We start from the raw sequence: 14,871 nt of genomic DNA, 5'->3' as shown, positions 1-14,871 counted from the left end.
TCTGTCTTATCAATTTATCCATGACTCTCTCTACCACTTTCATTCCATGGTCGAGCAACTTCAGACCCCTATAGCTGCTCTGAACTAAGGCATCACCCTTCCTTTTATAAATATTCACCATTACACTTAGTCATCTGGGGCAGATTTCTCCCTTATTATTGCATTTCCCAATTTAGGGATTAAATTCACTCCAATATTACCAGATGCCTTCAGTATCTCTGCGACAATACCAGTGCTGCCAGCCACTTTACCATTATCCATTTCATCGATGACTTTCTTCACCCATTCATTCTTTATTACAGGTGGTGGGCCCTGCACCGGCTCGACTGCCTCCAGAATGTCCCTGCTCCAAGGGAACTCCTCATTTCGCAGGTGCTCATAGTAACTAACTCCAAACATTTCTAATCTCCCCATGGTCAACCAGTACATTTCCCATATCATCCTTCACACATTGTTCTCCTCTGAGATCCTTATTTTGACCAATCATTTGCTTTGCTATCTGAAATATCTCCCCTCTACTATCTGCATTATTTATCACATCTGAAAGTGAATCCTGTACCACTCTTTTTAGCCTTGTAAACTTCTCTTCTTGCCTTACATTTAGCCACTAAGTATTCCTCCTTATCGCCTCCCTTTTTTCAAATCCTAAACCGTCTTTTGTTTTTCTTGAGTCGTCATATCCACCTCGTTATTCCACCACCATGTATCCTCATGTCAAGCTGGGCCCTTTGACCAGCCACATGTCTTATCAGTAGCACGCAGCAGTCCATCCTTTAAAAGGTCCCAATAATTCTCTACGTCCTCTTCTGCCATAGGGTTTTCAAGATTAATTTCCAGAAGTTCCCCATAGAAATGTTCCTTTATATTCTGATCTCTTAGTTTCCATACTCTTCTCCTTGGGACGTAACATTTCCTCTTTTCCCTGCTCCAATTTAACTTGACATCACACACGAGCAGTCGATGTTGTAAGGCACATTCTTCTCCACCTGTTGTTTTTACATCCTGAACCAAATTCCTATCTAATCTCCTAACGAGAAGGTAGTCTATCTGGCTCTTTATACCTCCTGACTCATTAGTGATCAGTCTGCTTGGCTTCTTCTTAAACATTGTGTTGCAGACGACCATCTCTAAAACATCCCCAAACTCGAGTATTCTTACACCTTCAGTGTTTCTAAGTCTGAAACATAACTCACCATAAACACCCTCATATCCTTCTGCCAACTCTCCAACATGTTCTTTCAAATTCCCTTCCATCACAACCTCTCTCTTGCTAATCCCTGAAACAACATGCAAAAGTGTATTCCAAAACTCATCCTTCTCCTCCTCACTTGATCCTATCTGTGGGGCATATGTTGATACCACTGTTAATATATGCTTATAAAACAGCAGATTTAGGACTCTTACTCTTGCATTTACCCTCCGAACCTCCAACACCTTCTCCACCCACTTCTCAGCCATCATAATCCAAACACCACCAGTTCCAGTCACAACCTATCCAAAATAATTTGTACCCATCATTTCTACCTGTGACCATTCTTGGGGCACTTCCCCTCCACCTTGTTTCTTGCACGCAGCATGCATCCACTCTTATGTGGCTCAAAGTTTCCACTATCTCACGAGCTCTACCACACATAGCGTCAACATTCAGAGTAGCAACTCTAATACCCATCTTATCATGCCGAGTGGGTGCTTTATGGTTTGCCCTCATTTGTAATTTGTACAGCCATAGATTTCACAAAGAGGAATGTGAGGGAACCTGAGTATAAAAGCCACCCTCCATGGTAAATGCCACAGCAACACCAGACATCAGTGCGCTTACATGACCTGATGCCGTAACACCAGCAGTCCAGTGGCCTCATGCGTGACCCACCCCAGCCTGCTTTAGGGACACCCATCCATGCGCCACATGGTGCTAAAGCAGATGGGGTATTATTCGCCTCCTGATAGTAGAGCAGCCTCCCAATATGCTACAACTTGGTTTGGGCTCCTGTACCATCAGGTGGTAAGTGCCAACCTGTTAAGACACACACCCTGTACCCTCTGGACAATGCAGCAACACTGCCTAGTGTCACCACGGCAACTAACCCAAATGGGGAAGCACAAACTCAGGTCCCCATTTTGACAAAAGGCATATTTGAGGTATGTTTTTGTGGCCAGGTGCCCTTCCTGAAGCCACCACAGTATCAGCTGTGGACCTTGCCTTTGTCTAAAGAGACATACCCTACAAGGCAAGCGGGGGATTTACAATGAGAGTTCTCTTCTCCTCGATGGACTGCCTACCAAGGCCCAAGTTGGGTTGGTGAGTGCAGAAGCATGTCCTCACACCGGAGGACCATGCACACTCCACCTCTAGGGTACCAACTTACTCCAAGATCCTCCAGACATTTAGCCAGTGCCCTCAAGAGCACTGTTACCGACTGTGGTGTACCACGAGGAGGTAGTCTGGAAGTCTTGGCAAGAGTTGAGGCTATGTACTGGAAGTAAGGACTTACACACTCGGCCTTCTTTTCGCTCACAGAGCTATCCGGCAGCCGTAGCTAAAAGCAAGGAATGATAAACCACAACTCACCTCACTACAGCATGAGACGCATACACCTGCCCTGTGGGAAACCAAGTGTACATGGAGAGAAGATACATATGACAGCCTTTGCCTCCCACTCAACCCTTCTATGTATCAGCAAAGTTGTAGGCATTAGAGGTTAATTTAATGAGAACAAGTTCTCATTGCAAAAAAGTCCTCAACACAAAAAGAGCACATGTTAAACAACATCCAAATTCACCTTTTGGCCAAAAATATAAATATATATATTTGTAAATTTTTTTTTTGCCTTTGATGACGTTACTGATCATATGATGATTAGTCTTATTGCACCTCAATTCCTTTGGTCCAGTAAACTTTAATCTACCATAACTTACACATTACGGCTGTTGTACTTGTGGCTGTATATAGCTGTTTAACGATTCTATTGTACTCTGTTTTACCAACTTTAGTTGCTGCAGCAACGAATTGCTCTCTCATGTGCACAATTTCATCATTGGTCTTCACTGGGTCAGTGCGGGAGCTCCCAGTTAATATACAAGGAAATATAATTAACTTAAACATACAGGAGGAGGCCTTTTGAGCCATCATTCTTGTGACATATCTGCACCACACACATCAACATGCATAAATTATCTTTCTTTTTCACACCCAGGAACGAAACGATGCACAAATCAAATTGTTTTATTACGGGGAGTCCATACAAGGTAGCAAAGTTGGTAAAAGTTATCTTTTGTCTCTCAGCTGTCTGGTCTGGATTCCACTTCTGGCAGGATGAGAACAAATTATTTTGTCTGCATTGTGGAACACAAGGTCTTTGGGATGATGCGTTAAGGTCATACATAATGTATCTCATGGTATCTTTCACAATAAACCTTGGGATGACCTCTTTCAAATATTATTTTGAATTTCCCAAACATAAGTTTGGCTTTCTTGTTTCATGTTGACTCTTCCTATTCTTTCTAACCAACTTGCTGCCCTCAGAAAGCGCTCTGGTGTCGACAACAAGTGATCAGATTAGATTATGAGGCACTGCACATGTACAGTAATGTTTGTGTACGAACAACCTGTTTATTCACATTGTGATCACATAATGTTATATAGCATTCCATTGTGAGTTGACTTACAAATATGTGGTCATTTTGTAAACTTCCCGTCCCACCTGTGCTTCATTATTTATTTATTTTTGAAGCATCTGCCATGACCAACTCCATTTACTACGATGACTCAGGTTGGCATTGACATAGCATGATTTCCATCTGGCAAGACTATGAGTTATCCATGTCATGTGATAGAACACTGCACCATTGCCATGCTGTCAGGCACCAGAATCGGTCAGGACTGTACAGATCAGAGGTGAGCATGCTGAGGTTAAGAGTTCCATTTCAGTGATGATAAAATTCTAATCTTCCACAAGCCTCAATAATAGTTTAAAGTCTTTGTTTAGCCATCCTCTCCAGCATCAAACTTCTCTCACCACCACCACCACCACCACCACTTTCTATCCATATTCCCAAAATTGCTGATATGATAATTCCTTCTCCCGCCCAGCCTTTAGCTTCCTTGTCAGATAATTCCTTCTCCTCCGCCCCCCCCCCCTTACCCTTCATTTGATTCCGTTCTTTTCCATCCATGTTACCTCACAACCTTGAAGAGTAACCGTTCTGTTGTGAAAGGATATTGTTGTGGGAACAGCAGTTGAGGATAATGTGAGTAAGAGAGATTATATATATATATATATATATATATATATATATATATATATATATATATATATATATATATATATATATATATATATATATATATATATATATATATATATATATTTCATGAATAAATATATAGCACAAGTGTTGAGTTTCTGTGTGAAATGATAGGTCATGTATCAAGGAGTGTGCTCGCAGAAATCCAAAGCCCCCTGCCATTATGTATGTGTCTGAGTTACGACCATTCCCGCTCCTTAATCCTCTTAATTGTTTGCCAATCTCTCTCTCTCTCTCTCTCTCTCTCTCTCTCTCTCTCTCTCTCTCTCTCTCTCTCTCTCTCTCTCTCTCTCTCTCTCTCTCTCTCTCTCTCTCTCACTCTCTCACTCTCACTCTCTCTCACTCTCTCACTCTCTCCCACTCTCTCCCACTCTCTCCCACTCTCTCCCACTCTCTCCCACTCTCTCTCTCTCTCTCCCACTCTCTCTCTCTCTCTCTCTCTCTCTCTCTCTCTCTCTCTCTCTCTCCCACTCTCTCTCCCACTCTCTCACCATCTCCCTCTCTCTCCCACTATCTCCCAGTCTCTGCCACTCTCTCCCACTCTCTCCCACTATCTCCCACTATCTCCCACTCTCTCCCACTCTCTCCCACTATCTCCCACTATCTCCCACTATCTCCCACTATCTCCCACTATCTCCCACTCTCTCCCACTCTCTCCCACTCTCTCCCACTCTCTCCCACTCTCTCCCTAACTCTCCCTCTCCAGTGTGACAAATTTTCATGTGACCTTAAATTGAGATCAAAAGCAACAGTTGTTTGACATCTAACGTGGCATATCCATCCATTTATATTTTCGAGTTTTTCTTGATGACCAAGAATGTTCCGTGATGATTGACCACTGGCTGAATGGTTTGTTGCTTGGTTAATGCGAGGTAAACACGTGCATGCACAAGCAAATTTTCCTTTTGGTTTACTTACTATGATGACACCCCAACATAAAACTATACTGAACATTTATTTCGCATTCTGCATTGCTGTTTGTCATGTTTATTAAAATTTACTTTACCACGTGGCAATTTTGGTCGAGTGTCGACTTTTTATTGCAAATTTCACCCAATATGGGCACTGTCGATGACAAAACAACTGATAGCTGGTTCTGCCGCATTCTTTTACTCGAGATTAAAACTACATATTTTAAATAGCATGTGACATACTCAAAGGAAAGGATTGAAAGTTGCGTTATTTTACTCCCCCCTCAACTCCATCGTTCAATAGCCTAGGGTGCTCATCTTACCTGATACCTCATAGAATGTCATTGGAATGGCATGGTGGTCATAGACCAGACAAGGGATGCTTTGTTTCTCGTACAGTTTCAAAAACTCTTCAAAGTACTTTTTATAGAGAACATGCAGTACATTGATATTGTGAGAAATCACTGCACTCTAATATGAACTACAAGGAGATAAGGAGACAATGTGCACATCAACAGATGATGAAGCAAGATGCTGACACGACATTCGACATATACATTTATACATATACATTTATACATATATATATATATATATATATATATATATATATATATATATATATATATATATATATATATATATATATATATATATATATACATACATATATATCGGAACTTCTCCATAATGGTTCCAGTTATATTTGCCAAAATACCATAAAATCCACAGGATCTTCTCCTGAGCTATTGGACCACCATCGTTGGGTGTCAAAATTATGCGAACATTGGTTTTTCATGAATAATAAATACCTCTGCATAAATAAGTATTATTATTATTAATATTATTATTGTAATGATTATTATTACCATCGCCACCGAAGGTGGACAGAAGTTATGTTTTCACCCGTGTCTGTTTGTCTGTCTGTCGGTCTGTGAGCACGATATCTGAACAAGGTATAGACAGATTCGGATGAAACTTCATTCTCAGGTTGGGTGTGGAACGATGACGAATTATTGGTTCGATTTCGGTGAAGATCCGGATGCAATAATTTTTTTAATTTTTGAAATGATTTTACACTATTGAGAGATGGAGTCAAAAGCAATATGTTGCATGATATTTCAAAAAGTTATGGATGGATTCGGACGAAACTTGGTGGATGGGTGAGTAGTTGACAAGAACAAGCCGATTCTGATTTTGAGTAAGGTCCAGATGCAGATGTGGCCCATCAGTGGGCTACAAAATGTAAACTGTTCATCCTGATTGAGGTATGCGCTCTACCAAATGTCAGAAGCTCATGACCAAATAAAGTCGAGTTGCTGCAAAAGCATGTTACCCAAGGGAGATTGAACGTTTGTAGAACAATGTGGAATGGTACATTATACATAGTTTACCGCATTGTGTCTATAGCATGATGAACAGTGGCTAAAGAAATATCTCGTTGGAAGGACAGCCATTTGGATAATTTTGCCACAATGTGACGTATGATGATACAATACTGTACACTGAATGCAAATCTCGAATTTCTTCTTTCCTGGCATTGACAACTTGAGTCAAGCCAAACCAGAATTGATGGTATAATTACAATTATAATATAATTTCATCAAGTTGTCAGGACACAAAAAGCTCTCATAAATCGTAAAACTATCATAATGACACCAACCTGCATTACTATGATGACATCCCAACATAAAACTATACTGAACATTTCTTTCACATTCTGCATTGCTGTTTGTCATGTATATTAAAATTTACTTTACCACGTGGCAATTTTGGCAAATAAAGTGGACCACGTGATTTTAGCGCCCTCTGCAGCATTTTTTTGTGTATGATAGCAGCATCAAATGGAATTGCTTTCCAGCAGGCAAGGCTGAGGTCTGACATTTCAACTACCAAGTGGTCGAGTCCAGGATGAAGACCTCTCATGGATGAAGGTGAAGCCTGGTGTTGGTTTAGTGGTTATGGTGGCTGGCTTGGGAACTTCGGGTCCTGAGTTCGAGCCCAGTTGGCCGCTGAATTAACACCAGATGTAGTTGACTCAGCCTGTCATCCTTCTGAAGTCAGCAAAATGAGTACCAGTGCACTGGTGTAGGGGCACAGCATCAGTGGCATAGTTATGCCCAAACAGAATGATAGCCACCCGACAACCAAGCTGCCACACGCAAGAAGAAGAAGAAGAAGATAAAGGTGGACTATATTTCAAAGCTCACCTCCAACTTGCCTTTCAAACCTAGGCCTTTATCCACAACTCGGTGAAGTACTGCTTAACCCTGATTCACACTTCTCACTCGTGGAATCTGTAGAATCCAATGCTCTCAACAACATTAGCATCTCCCACAAAGAAGTAGAGCCACAGGAATTGTGGCTTTCTCATCATAGACAGGTTGATGGCCTACACCCCTCCATGGAAACTCCAGGATACAGACTTTTTTTTTCTGTATCCATGTCTTAATGTTTCAAAATCCAGAATTGCTGCTCACCACCACTCCTTGACTGCTCTTATTTTCCTGCCTATTAACCACCACCATGAGTCAGGACAATCACACTCTTCCCTCTCGGGCTTCAGTATGTCTGTCCACCACAATCTCAAGTCATCCTCCATCCCATTATATGTTTGCCCCACCGTTAACCTTCCCCGCACCCACCCACCCCTCTTTCCTGCCGGTTGCAGACTACAACCCTTGGAAAATAATCCCAGTCGTATCTCCTATTTTATTGCTCGTTCTTTCTTGTTCTGTCCAGTTGTTTCATCACTCTATCTGAATGTCAGTGCATTAACCTTATATCATATATCACCTTACTCTTCCAGAAGACTCATGGATTTTGTCATTGATCTGTGGAAGACTAAATCCCACCATCAGTAACTACCATCCATCTGCTGTTGCATCAATGATCTGTGGTTGCAGTGTGTACTCGCTTCACAATGCACTGCAGCAACACATCCTCCCTGCTCCAACATCTCCTCCTAATCATACGAAGTGGACAATCAAGAAATACAAAAGCACCATCATACTGGGACTTCATCCGTATATATGCGTACAGGTAGTAGACAAAGAAAATGGAAACACCTGGGTAAATGAGAAACACCAAGTGTATTGAAAGCAACGGCTTCCATACAGGTGTGGCCCATGTGTTAATAAAGCAAGTAACATCTCGGCATGCTTCGGGTCATGTATAAAAATGCTCCACAGGCCTGTTTGCCGATAATTATGGCTACCATGGCTGCAAGAGGAGGCCTCAGTGACTTTGAAAGAGGGGTGATTGTTGGGGCACGTTTGACAGGAGCTTCAGTGACAAAGAGCTCAACTTGTTGATGTTTCATGAGCAATGGTGTCAAAGGTGATGTTGGCATGGAACTTTGAGGGAAAGAAATCATCAGTAAAGGGCAACAGTCGGTGGAACCGCATACTCCAGGATCGTGATATCCGTGCATTCATTTGAAGTGCAAGGCAAAGCAGGTGAGCAACTGCAGATCAATTGACTGCAAATTTCAACCTGGAGTGCAAGCAACCAGTTTCATTAAAAAATAGTCCACCGAGAACACCACAGAGCGGGATACCACAGTCGGGTTGCAGTGCGCAAACCACTCATCACAAGTAAAGAGCACAGGCAATGGACTACCATGCAGTGGAGAAAGGTGATATGATCAGATGAATGATCATTCACCATGTTCTCAACAAATGGATGAATGCACATGTGGCGCCAACCTAAAGAACTCCACAACCCCGAGTGCTTGGTTCCAAGAGTAAAGGGTTCTGGTGGTTCTGTAATGTTGTGGGGTGCATTTTCATGGCATTCTTTGGGTGTAGTCATTCCCATGGAAGGCAAGGTCAATGCCAATCGCTATTTAATGGAACTGAGTGATCATCTTCACCACATGTTTCAGCATTTCTTTTCTGCTTTGAGGGGTGTCTTCTAGGATGACAATGCTCCCATCAACAGAGCATGTGTGGTTGCCAAATGGGTTGATGAGCATGACAATGATGGTGTTTAAATGTTGTGGCCTTCTCAGTCACCAGATCTGATCCGAATCGAGCATTTCTGCAATATTCTCGAATGATGCCTGAGATAGCGTTTTCCACCTCCATCAAACAGGTGCGGGTTGATTTACTTTCTCGTGGAAGAATGGTGTCGCATCCCTCCTTCAGAATTCTAGATGCTGGTGGACTCTTTGGCACGGCTCATACAGGCTGTACTGGCCGCACATTGTGTCCCGACACCCTTTTAAGTGACTTTACATTGGTGTTTCCATCTTTTTTTTTACCCACTACCTGTATATGCAGTGTATCCCAAAGAAATGTTACCACAATTTGATGTGATAGTTGTAACAGATTTGAGACACCTTGTGCATGATATAATGTATTTATTTATATATTTATTCAATAGCAGGAATATGGTCTTTGGTGAGTATCCAAATCAAGTAGCCATGTGATGATGCAAGTCGCCTGATGCTAATAGCCAAATCTCAAATTCCTCCTATGGATAGACCATGTAGCTTGACTATGTCACCTCAAATGGATTTCTGATCTATAACCACAACGGCAGTTTGGGATGACTTCATTGAAGGTGACCTTCCAAAGATCACCATTAATGATTCCTCAACTTTCAAAGGGATTTCTGACCAGATAATCATGGTAATGCAGTAAGGTTGGAAAAGTAACGACACTTTTAAGTCAAAGAAGTCATGCAGCCATCAACGGAGAGGGGAGACAGTCGGTGAGGATGTTAGTCCGGATGTGTCGGCTGAGGGGTCCAAGTATTTTGCGAACGAATCCCACAACAAAGAGTGTGGATCCGGTTTGATCGGTGTCTGCAGGACCAGGCATGTTCAAACTATTCAGCAGGGAAGCTGGAAAGACTTTCTATGCAGGTGGTGATCATAGCAGTATGTGAGACGACAACTCGGTTGGGGGTGCGTTGCATTATTTCAGCACCGATCCCAAAGGAAAACTTGCATCCCATGCAGCTGCACCCTGTGTTCCAATGTCCCTGGTATACAGTAGGCCCTATGCTTTGTCAGCATACCAACAGTAAACATTTATGACTGTCAGTATAATATAGCCTAGGGCCGGCAAATTGCCACTGCGTTGGCTCCCCCTTCCCCTCCCATTAGCTGTGTTTCTCACTCTCTCTTTCTTCGTACTTGACACTGTGCCTCGCCTTTCCCCCATAGCAAGGCTCTGCCTTTCCCACACGAGTTCTCCTGCCAAGTCCGACCGCAACGCCCCCCTTCTTTGGAACTCCTTTTCCTTTTCTTTCCCTCCTTCATTCTTTCTTTTCACAACGCCCCGTCGATCCCACGTCCTCCACAACTCGGACGTCCCAATAGAGCCTAGTCACCTCTCATGTTTCGGACCTGTTGGAGAGGCACGCTGGTGAGTGGGCGAGGAAATCAGGAGGCAGGAAGATCTTTGCAGAACGAGTTGTGAGTGATTTCATTTTTTTCATTTTTCATCAGCCGTTCGGTCGAACTGACCACGGTGCGACGACTCGGTTTTACTAGTCAGTGCTAGACTCTCCCAAAAGCACCTTTATTTACTGCGCAAGCTAAAAGGGACCATGTGGCTCCTTCGTAGACTCCTCGATCTGTAGGTTCGGGAAACGAGCTTCACCTCCAGGCAGAGCAACCAGCTCTCATGAAAAAGTGACACTCAGGCACGGTTCAAGGGGGACACCGTCTACACTTCCTTACAGGGTGACGGGACAGTGCCCTTTGTAGGATTGAGGAGGATGCATTCCCTTGAAGTGATGTGGCTTTAAGTATTTAAATAAGTTACGTGGTTGTATAAAGTACTGTATTTAAATTTGTCCGCAATGGTTTCTGGAGTATGTTAAGTTCACATTGTATGCCACACAATGGTAATTGGCATTATGACAAAATAAGGCAAAATACAGAGACTACAGGACAAATGGCGGCCTGGGAAGGTATGAAAGTGGACGCGGGATACAGCGGTATAAAATGGGATGATCCCATAAAATACTGGGCAGCTGGTCGCCGGGTGTCATCGAAACATACGCTCCAAGCTCAAGGGAAGCACATGTGTTGGCGGTGCTTGTAGACTTGCAGCCACCATCTAGAATAAAAACAAAAAGTTATTCCTTCAAACCCCCCACCCATCCCCTCCAAGACTCCCCATCCCCCATGCATCAAGTCACTTTAAAAACTCCATTGATTTTGGTAAGATGGTATATTCACAATATGGGCTCGTGTGGTCCAGTATACGACCTTCTCAAAGTCAACTGTGCTGAGATTATTTATTTCCTTAATCATGCAAAATGTATTTTTATTTTAAATTTTTTTATTTTAAATATTCACTCTTTGGTGGAACTTCATGCAATTGCCAAACAGTCTCTAATGAAAGAGAATTGTGTTGTCATTCGCCCTTTCTTGTTCATGTAACCGCTCCATACCCAATAACCCTCTCCCCTACCACCGCAATGCCATCCCACCTTTCACACCCCTCACCACTTCCCTCCCGCCCCAACCGTACCACCCATTCCCTGATCTTCCTTTTCAAAAATTCTCAATTATTTTCCTTCCTGAGTCTCCTATGGTCAAATTTATTATTTTAATCCACAGCCTCGCCCCCCCTCCACCCCTCCCTCGTGGCATGAAAATGGATGAGTACATTTTTTGAATAAACTACTTCACGTATTGCCTCAAATATTTGCACTTTATAATACTTGCCCATGTTGTTGTTGATGTTATTGTATGATGTTGAAGCACAAACAGTCGACCCACCCATGTGTGCGGCACGAACAGTACAAAACCACTGACGTGTTTTCACGTAATGCCAAAGAATAACGTGCTTAGAAAAGTTTCACTGCAAAGATTTCATAGCTTGCCACGCATTATTTTTGTTTGGAAACAATTGTAAACTTTTTATTCCCACTTTGACTGCTGTGGGCATGCACCCGATTGATATTGGGTCATTAGGAGTATTAAGTGAGCTTCCTGCCATTACAGGAACTTCAATGTTGTTTATGGCCTTTATGCCCATCCAGGAGGAGTTCTTCATCTGCCTAGGACAGGTCACACCAGCTGGCTCCCAGAATCCCATAAAACCTACCAGTAGCTGTTTCTTCAGTCCATCCTCACTTTCCCCAGATTGCGGTGAGTATCTTGATTACTTGTATGTAGATTACTTGTCACAAATTCTTTATGAGCAACTGCTAGATTGTGTTTTGGGCTCTGAGGATTGTTTGAATGCTTTTATACCTCCGAGTTAATCCTGAAGGAATGGAGTACATGTGGTTCCCAGTGGTATGGAATTGTTATAGGAAATACCACTGAGTATGTGCTGTTAGTTTCGCCATAACAGGGTGGGCCTTTATGACTATATGCGTGAGAACACATTTTAATCAATTAGAGCCACAATAAGTCCCGTAAACTCATGTTTATCTGTGTACCCCACCCCCATCCTTTTCATGATTATAACACCCCCGCACCACCAAAGCCAAGCTCCACTCTATAACCCCACCGAGCTGCTTGAACCTAGTTCGGCCAGCTCAAAATTGGCAGGGATTTTTTTTTATGGTGTATGCAGTGGTGTATCGAGGAAAAATGCCGCTCGAGGTGAGATGTCAAATTGCCGCCCTCTCATAACTCACATGCTAAATTAAACACAAAGCCTAATGAAACAACGTTATTGCAAATCGAATCAAGTACAGCGCATTTGCAAATAAACAGTTACACCTTTGTTTTCCACCTTTCAAAATCGTCATCGGCCTACAAAGCGTTCAGGAACAGGGGAATGAGACGCATTGGCGTACTCAGTTGGGTGCGGGGAGGGCGGTGCAAGTGACATATTATTATTATATACTGAAGACAGTAATTCAGTAATAAAGTTAATTTATTTGTCACACTTACAAAAATAATCCTGAGTCCAAGAAGGGCACATGTAAGATATAGGCCAAATATAAACATGAATCACAAGTTGATCGTCCCCGCCCACTTCCTTTTTTGTACCCGATGCTTTTATCATTTGTTATTTTGTCAAACATCTCAGAAAAATAATTAAATTGCACCGTGTCGGAAGGAAGTTGTGCAGTGAAGCTGCTACACTGTTTAAAAAGTGTCCCCGTGGGGGACTGACGGTTACTTCCCCAACAGGTGGGCTGACCTTACTGTCCTGATACAAATAAAGAATAACAAAAAACAAAACAACAAACTATTATCGAATAAAACATGGTGGTTTAGAATGGTTCTTCTATAGAGAGAAGGGAGAACATGAGAAAAAGAGATGGGGAGAGCAGGATTCTTTTTCCACAGAGCATGAGTCAGCTGCATTCCCACACAAATCTACTGCTGACCCCTGCCAACATCACATCTCGATACCAATTCACTTTACCCATATCAGTGCACCAGGAAGGACAGACACGGCACCCTACCATCCTCCTCCCCCCTGTTCATTCCCATTCTTTTTATTCTGCTCCAGATTCAGGTTGATTTGTTCATTTGTAATTAACTATACCTTCCATGCCTGGTGTTGGCTTCATGGCTAGAGTGGGCTTGGGATCCTAGGGTCCTGAGTTACAATCCCACTCTCTGTTGAATTAATACCAGGTGGGGTTGACTCTGCCTGTCATCCTTCCGAGGTCAGGAAAATGAGTGCCAGCTTGCTGGTATCCTGTGTCGGAGTGGCGATCCATCCAGGATTGTGTCCGATAGCCAAGGAAACTGCTTAGGCAACACCAACGCTCTGCACAGAGTATGGTCCCAATGGATGGATGGATACCTTCCAGAACCATCCTGTGTCCAGGCTTGCGGCAGTAGATGAAAGAGTACATCTTCTGCGTTGTCTTGTCAGGGCTATATCACAGTTCATGCCCTCGTTGTCAAATATAGTTGTGATTATACAGAATATAGTTGTTTATTGGTTTTGTTCTCAAAGTTGTGCACTTGATTTTGAGACTTAACTTGAGCTTTTTTTCTTGATTGTTCTATGAATGGAGGACTCGGTAAATCTTATTTTGGGGAAGCAGCATATTTTGTAGCATTCTACACATCAAGCTGTTTCCTTTAGGTTCTCCAAGGCACACCGACCCATCACTTCCCTGACTGATTTAATCAAAAGATACCATGGTGTACTTGACAAGTGTCAATAATATAAAATTAAGTAAAATGTATGAAAAAGCATATTTTATAACACATAATTGTTGTTGTCATGGCTGTGGTTGTTATTTGTGTGTTCCTTCCATGTACTTTTATATATTTTCCTTTTTCTTTGATAAGTATTACGATATATAATTTTGTGTGCTCCTTCCATGTCCTAAACGGTTCCTGCCTTCGTAGACTAATTAATGTTACTGTAGGAACCGCTACTTTAAGATCCCATCCTGATTCTTCCTCAATCCCATAAAGAGGGGCTTTTAAAACAAGCATCTTTATCAATAAACGGACACAAATTTTTGTTCCAAGTATATTGATTATTCACTTTCCAACCAAGAAAATCGATTGTTAGCTTTTCAAAGGTGCCATTTTTATTATTCTATGACAGTAGGAACCCTTTAGAATGAAGCGTGACACACATACACACACACACACACACACACACACACACACACACACACACACACGTTGCCGTTGCCACAGTATCTTTCAAAAAGAGTGGTTCATTGTGTGCCAGTACCCTGGAGAATTCCATGTTTTGGG

At 42.4% G+C, this 14,871-nt stretch overlaps 1 protein-coding gene across 7 annotated transcripts in view; it reads left to right on the top strand.

Annotated features, from left to right (window-relative positions):
- LOC147017948 (uncharacterized) overlaps positions 1-14,871 on the top strand; it is a 189,027-nt gene that overhangs the window by 70,564 nt on the left and 103,592 nt on the right. For all 7 annotated transcript variants that reach the window (XM_085897081.1, XM_085897085.1, XM_085897082.1 and 4 more), the window contains exon 5: positions 12,222-12,330. In XM_085897081.1, coding sequence (XP_085753207.1) covers positions 12,222-12,330 — 109 coding nt within the window. The remainder of the gene's footprint in view (positions 1-12,221; positions 12,331-14,871) is intronic.

Source organism: Eptatretus burgeri, chromosome 10, assembly GCF_056783735.1.
Source record: "Eptatretus burgeri isolate ZD-2024b chromosome 10, Ebu_testis_v1, whole genome shotgun sequence".
Taxonomy (NCBI): Eukaryota; Metazoa; Chordata; class Myxini; order Myxiniformes; family Myxinidae; genus Eptatretus; species Eptatretus burgeri.
This window is presented reverse-complemented; position numbering and strand designations above follow the sequence as displayed.